The sequence below is a fragment of the Manacus vitellinus genome, unplaced genomic scaffold (genome assembly GCF_001715985.3).
Source record: "Manacus vitellinus isolate BGI_N305 unplaced genomic scaffold, ASM171598v3 scaffold_97_pilon, whole genome shotgun sequence".
Taxonomy (NCBI): Eukaryota; Metazoa; Chordata; class Aves; order Passeriformes; family Pipridae; genus Manacus; species Manacus vitellinus.
In genome coordinates, this window is record NW_021940906.1 from 928,049 (window position 1) to 934,880 (window position 6,832).

Consider the following 6,832-nt stretch of genomic DNA (forward strand, 5'->3'; position numbering starts at 1 on the left):
AGCGATGCGCTCTGGTATCCCGTAGCACTTCTGGCCTCGAAATCGCGGCCTTCTAGAAAGGGTTTGATCTGTTGATTTGGAGGCTCCAGTATTGGGAGCGTTTAGATGTTACAGCGATGTTGCATCAGTAGTGTTAATATATAAATATGGTTGCGTAATTGGGGGAGAATCGCTCAGCTGTGAACTGTCGTGTGAATGTTTCAGTTGGGTATATGGGAGGGGCGGGGGGAGGTTTTGGAGCAGGAATCTGTTGTGCTAAGGGGTGGGTATTGTAAATATTTCAGCTCACTCGTGTAAGCTGCTTGAGTGAGCTCTGTAGAGTTTAACCGGCCTAGTACTGTAATAAAGAGTACTAAGGTTGATTTTTTAATAGTCTCTGGAAGCGTGGTGTTGGGGGGGGGGAGGGTTCTGTCTTTTTAAGAAAAAATCAAATGTATGTTGTTTTAAAATTGTTGCATGTTCAATTCAAACTTTTTAACAAGTCCTTGATGTTTCAATTTAAAAGTGACCAGTGGGGCTGAGGCTGTGTCCACTGAGGCTAAGATGACTGCCTTTCCTGGCCATGGCTTTTCCATACATTGTGTGACCCTTGCCCTATGACCCTTTGGCTGACCTTACCGGAAGCCATGACGACAGCAGCCTTTTGCCATTAGACGCAGGGTGATGGTGAGGATTCCAAGGGTTAGACAAAACTGGTTAAACTGAACTAGGTGACTGTTACCTTGCGTGTTTTGTGGCCAAACCACCACCAAAAACCTCATACTGTGATGTAAGTACTTAGTGTAACTAGTAAACGTTTTTGTAAAATGTAGAAATGCATGTAATCAGTTAAGTTTTATATTTTACAATGTTCTGTAAAATAAAACTTAGCAAGGTGAATCTAATAAGGAGCAGTCACTCTCTAACAGATCTTAGGAGCACAGACTTGTAGGATTTTAGTCTGTTTGATTTGCCATTAATGTAGATTATGGCAAAATTGCAAAGTTTGTTGGAGGCTTAGAGAAATAAAGTCCTACTCCAGTAAATATGACTGTTAAACTAACTTTTTCAGAACATTGACCTTTTGTCATGCTAGGGGACGATCTAACTTTGTTTCTTTGTACAATCAAGGTGGGGGTGGTGGCGGATATAGCAGTCGCAGACAATCAGGACGAGATAAATATGGACCACCCGTTCGTACAGAGTTCAGACTGATTGTTGAAAATCTTTCCAGTCGCTGTAGTTGGCAGGATTTGAAAGTACGTATTGATGTTCTATTGTGGAGCCTGTTGTGATAAGCAGAAAGCAATAGCTTCCTTTAATAGCAGTGTTGATATTGATAATGAATTAGAAGTAATTGAAAACTGTTTGTATGTGGATGTTTGCATGCACTAAGTGCTGCTTGCGGAGCCTCAGCCTGTGGTGTGTTCTGTAACTGTTCCTCTGCTCCCCGAAGGATTTCATGAGGCAGGCTGGGGAGGTGACCTATGCAGATGCTCACAAAGAACGTACGAATGAAGGAGTGATTGAATTCCGATCATACTCGGACATGAAGCGTGCCCTGGATAAACTGGATGGCACAGAGATAAACGGCAGGAAGATCAGGCTCGTTGAAGACAAGCCACGCTCAAGCCATAGGCGATCCTACTCTGGCAGCAGGTCAAGGTAATTCTCCAAACATGTCAGTCACTGGATCAAGACACTCAGAATGGGGATAGGTACCCTACCTGCAGTAGTCATCTTCAGCTGATGCGATAGTTACCTTCAGCTGATAGTTTAGGAATAGGATGGGGCCTGAGAAGGTAGAAGGAATTATTTTATGCAATACAGCAAAGCCAGGTTTGAGCAGTTTTTTCACATGGAAAACCTCAGATATGATTAACTGATGGTACATTGAGTCTGGGTGGGTTAATAGTGTGTATTGGTGTGGCCATCCTTGCTCTTGAGAAGTTCTGTAGCAGCTTTTCTCTGTTAGATTATGCTACCAGATAGCATAATGCATTAGATACATGTGGGAAGAGATTCTTCCCTGTGAGGGTGGTGAGGCACTGGCACAGGTTGCCCAGAGAAGCTGTGGCTGCCCTATCCCTGGAAGTGTTGGATGGTGCTTTAGCATCTGGTCGTAGTGGAAGGTGTCCCTGCTCATGGCTGGGGGTTGGAACCAGATGATCTTTGAGGTCCCTTGCATCCCAAGCCACACTATGACTCTTCTAGATGATGCAGGGCACACAAGGCACAGAAAAAGGGGCAAACTAAATTTTGGATGTTTGTAGGTCACGGTCCAGGAGACGATCTAGAAGCAGAAGTCGGAGAAGTCGGAGCAGCCGCAGCAGGTCCCGTAGCGTCTCCAAAAGCCGTTCGCGGTAAGTGCCACAGTGTTAACACTGTCAGTACAGGGACTGCTGCTCACTGACAGATATTTACAGGCACTGTAAGTACACTTCAGGTCACACAGAATAAACTGTCTCTCTTTAAAAGATCTAAATCCAGGTCACGAAGCAAAGACCGCTCACGTTCCAGATCCAAAAGCAGGAAGTCCAGATCAAAGAGCAAATCGAAACCCAAGTCTGACAGGGGTTCACGCTCTCACAGCAGATCCAAGGAGAAGTCTGAGAAGTCTCGGTCCAGATCGAGGTCCAGGTCTCGCTCTCCCAAAGAAAATGGTAAAGGAGATGCTAAGTCTAAGTCCAGGTCAAGGAGCAGGTCTCGTTCCAATTCTCCGCAGCAGCAGCCATCTGCCAAGGCTCGTTCTGAGTCACCACCCAAAAGAGCTGCATCCAGGTCCCGCTCCAGGTCCCGTTCAAAGTCTCGCTCACGAACAAGATCTAGTTCAAGGGATTAGAACTAGAACTCTCATCTTGCACACTATTATGGAACATTTTCCTACCTGTCAGGCCATTAGTGTTACGTTAGTACTTCAGAGGCTGTTTTTTTCTCTTGCAGGATTGAATGGCCTAAGAATTAAGTCATGAGGCATAAAGGTTTAATTTGTATTCCAAATTTGGCAATATGAGATGGGATGGTGGTACAAAGCAGGGAAAGTCCCCCTTTTGTAGAAATTCAGCTGAAAGTTTGATTTTATAGCAATTCTGCAGGAGTAACTTGAGTACTCTTAAATACAAAGTGGTTTTTATATTAAAAATAAACTGAATATAAACAGGCTAAAATCTGGGCTCTTTTGAAAGTATCCTTTTTTCTTATTTTTTTTTTCATTACATTAGAGCTATGGGTGTCATTAGCTTCGTAGGTTTCAGAGTGCTGCCAAAGGCAGGATTGCTTTGCTGGGCAGGTCACACAGTTCTCTGGTTTATCATAATTTTGAAAGCAGGCCGCAAATTATATAAACCAGTAACAGTAGTAGGAAGATTTTAGACCAGCAATAAACTCAAGTTGGAGGATTTATGTTGTACCTTAACTTGCCAAAAGAACATTCCCCCCATACTGTGACTGTATTCAAGGTGATAAGGGTACTCTGGAACCTGTATCCTACAGTATTGCTGAAAACCCCTTCATTTCAGACTTGAAAGAATTAAAGCTTTCTGATGTTTTTTGCTTGAATATCAAGTGTCATTGTTGTCATACACAGAGGTGTCTCTTGGCTGTGGTCCAAGTCACTAGTGTGTTGTATGGTTTGTCAGCCTCTAAATCTATTGGATATGAAACCCAAGGAAAGAAATCTGTCTTCCCACCCCTTTGACTCACTTACGTTAACGTTTTGCTTCAGACTAGAACTATAATCCTCTTGTGTGTAGGTCTGAACTTTATTGGAAATGTAATCTCTTGGAGCTAGAGTTCTAGTTTTAACAAAAGCTTTGCTAAACCACAGTTGCCAATTCACTTAAATTGTGGAGTAGGACTCATCCCAAAAATTCCCCTTTATAGCTACAATGATTTTTGTAAGATGCAGTAGCAAACATTAGAACTGCCTTGTACTCTTTATACAGCGTGTAGTTTGACTTGTATAAAATTAAATTGGTGACTCAAACTCTTGTGTTCATTGCAGTGTAATGGGATTCTTGTTCTGCCTCGTACTGGGGAAGTCACAATTTATTCTGCTGTTGTGAAGAAACTAGTGAGAGACTTGGTAGCTTTTGAAATGCCCTTGACCTTGTGCTTGAGAGGTCATGAGCTACTTCTGTCCCAGTTTGTCACCTGGTCCTTTGTGCAGATGTGGCTGGGTGTGACAGCTGCATCTGTGGTTCCAATTCACACATCTGCCCAGAGGAATTGGGTCAGGCATGGGGCACATGTGAAGTGTGACTTGATGCCCATTTTTTCTCTCCTGGAATTGCTTGATGATACAAAAAATTACCCTAAAATTCAGTTTCTTGCCTTTCTCGATCGTCTCTAGAAAGCTGGACTTTCTTGCAGGTGAGTATCCATACTAGCACCAGAATGGAGAAGCACAGTCACATTCCTGGAACCTGAAGTGAATCCATGCCTAGTGTTGCCATAAGGTCAGGTTACTGTTGCTTTTGCATGGTATACACTTCTCCGTGCTGTTTTTATCTCAAGAATGGAAAAAAACAACTGGACTTGAGCTGGCAGTCTGAGCTTCCCTAGGATTGTTAATACAGCTATGGAGCCTGACAGATAATTCTGGCATGGCTAAACCAACACTTCTGAGTACTTGGTACTGCAGTGTTACCTGCGTGACTCTAGGGGGGTTAATTTGTGATAAGGAAATTTTGTTTTAAATTGAAGCCGTTTTAGTGAAGGCGGTGCATTTTTAGCTTAATGACTAGAAAAATTGTTTTGCAGTCTTGATCACTGCAGGTGGTACCTCTGGCTTTGGATTTCAAACAGGAGGGGAGTACCAGGGGTTTCCTGCAGAATTCATACTATGAGAAGAAGGTTAGTGCAGACTTACAACCTAAGCTACACTTGAGGAAGTATTTGCCTCCCTTAAACCTACCACAGGTATTAAGCTGCCTTGGTTTTACTTACGCTGATCATGGAGTAGGTCAGACTTGAAGGAGAACTGCTCCTCTGTGTAAAACAGAGCTTCATGGAAAACTGTTCCTCTAGTAAAACACACACCACACTCCTCAAAAGAAGCATTGAGCTCAGAGCTCAGCAGATTGAAAGATACATATGTGTATTTCCAGTATCTCTCTCTGTGGTAACAAGATGTTGACAATTACTTTTTTTTTGCACAGGCATATACAAGTAAACCTTTGTTTCTAAAACTGACCCCCAGTGCCTGACCCCTGAGGATATCTTGGCCTTGGAGTGGCTGTGGGCACCCCAGCCTTGGTCAGCACTGCAGAACGATGTCTCTTAACAACTACACTCAGCTTTCTGAGATGAGGTTGCTGTGACAATGGTCATGTTTGATTGAAGTCCTCTTTACACATGAATTGCAGGGAGGGACCGGATTGGATTTAACCAGCTTGCTTGAAACTCCTTTAAATATCAGTATTTCTTGTGTTACTGGAGCCACATTCGCTGTCTTCCTTGGCTGTGCAAAAGACAAACAGCCCCTTAGTGTGCAAAGGAAGCAGGGGTTCCTTGGCATGACTTGTGTCCTTTTGGATGTGTTTCCTCTGGGAAGCCAGTAGGATTTTGGTAGTGCCATATCCTGAGCCAGCACAGTTAAGTGAAAGGCTTGTCAAAATGCTGTAGAGAATTTGCCGGCAAAACCCAAACACCCTCAGCATTCCAGCTCTATCAGCACAATTTTTTTCTGGGAGTGGAACACTCTGGGGCTAATGTGTGTTTGTGAGCACAAGTGGTATTATTCCTGACATCTGTTCAGGGTTTTAAAATTGGATTTTGATAAATTTCATAGAAGGGTAAAAGGCTAGCAGACTTGTATGCTGACTGCCTTTTGCTTTGTCTGCAGCAGTAGCAATAGTCAAGGACAAAACCATCTGGAGTTGCTCATATCTCAGTTTTTAACCTGATCCTGGAGCCAGCTTTCTGGTGACATGCTTCAGAACTGGGCTACCTGCCTTTTTTTTTATTTCTAATTTTTTGCATCAATGTAAGTTTGTCCTTAAAAAGACAAAAGAGAAACATGCCTTCTCATCAAATATGGGGGGCAAGATTGACAAAACCCTAGTGTCCTGTAGCAAATTGTGAAGGAGAAACCAACACTACTGTAAAAAAAAAAAAAAAGGCATCCCATCTTGTATTTTGGTTTTCGACATAAATGAAGTTTCATCCTTTAATCTTAGAATCACAAACTGGTTTGGGTTGGAGGGACTTTAAAGATCATCTTGTTCCACTCCCCTGCTATGGGCAGGGGCATCTTCCATCCTCATCCAACCTGATCTTGGACACTTCCAGGGATGGAACATCCACAACCATTGTTCGATTCACTTTTTATTTGCTTCTACATCATGAAGAGCATGGAACAGTATGTTGTCTTGCTGTAAGGAAGAACACAACTTCTTTGATTGACGCTAAAGTGTCACCTTGCAATATCATGCTTGGAGTAGAGCTGAGTGGCTGGAGTAGGTGACGCTGCTTTTTTCTACTATAACATTTCTACCTCTACATTTTGTGGGTTTAGAGTCCATTTACAACTGGGAGATTACTCTGTCCCTAACCCAGATTGTAACTGTCTTTGGATGAGCATTTAAAACATGATTCTTTGATTTATTATTCACACATGGAATAACTTGAACTATTTCCGATTCCTACTTGAGTCTAGTTCAGGTTGGCACTGTAACGTCCACAAAGCAATTTCATACCATCAAAGAGCAAAAGCTGGGAAAGTAGGAACTTGGCTCAGGAAATCCCAACAATTAAGCTGAGCTGCTGTTTGGAATGTCCTTGAAAGGTGGTGCAGATGTTATGACAGTTAAAGATGCGTCATAAAGTGGTTGAGGGTAGAGTTCGTGCTACA

The 6,832-nt window shown here is 42.8% G+C and overlaps 1 protein-coding gene across 1 annotated transcript; it reads left to right on the plus strand.

Annotated features, from left to right (window-relative positions):
• Window positions 1-6: 6 nt before the first annotated feature.
• Window positions 7-3,964, plus strand: LOC103767206 (serine/arginine-rich splicing factor 6). Its single transcript, XM_008934323.3, is given in 5 exon segments — window positions 7-1,104; window positions 1,107-1,238; window positions 1,436-1,644; window positions 2,253-2,342; window positions 2,458-3,964. Coding segments are annotated over 5 exon segments (831 nt in total). The 5' UTR covers window positions 7-1,068; the 3' UTR covers window positions 2,822-3,964.
• The last annotated feature ends 2,868 nt before the right edge of the window (window positions 3,965-6,832 follow it).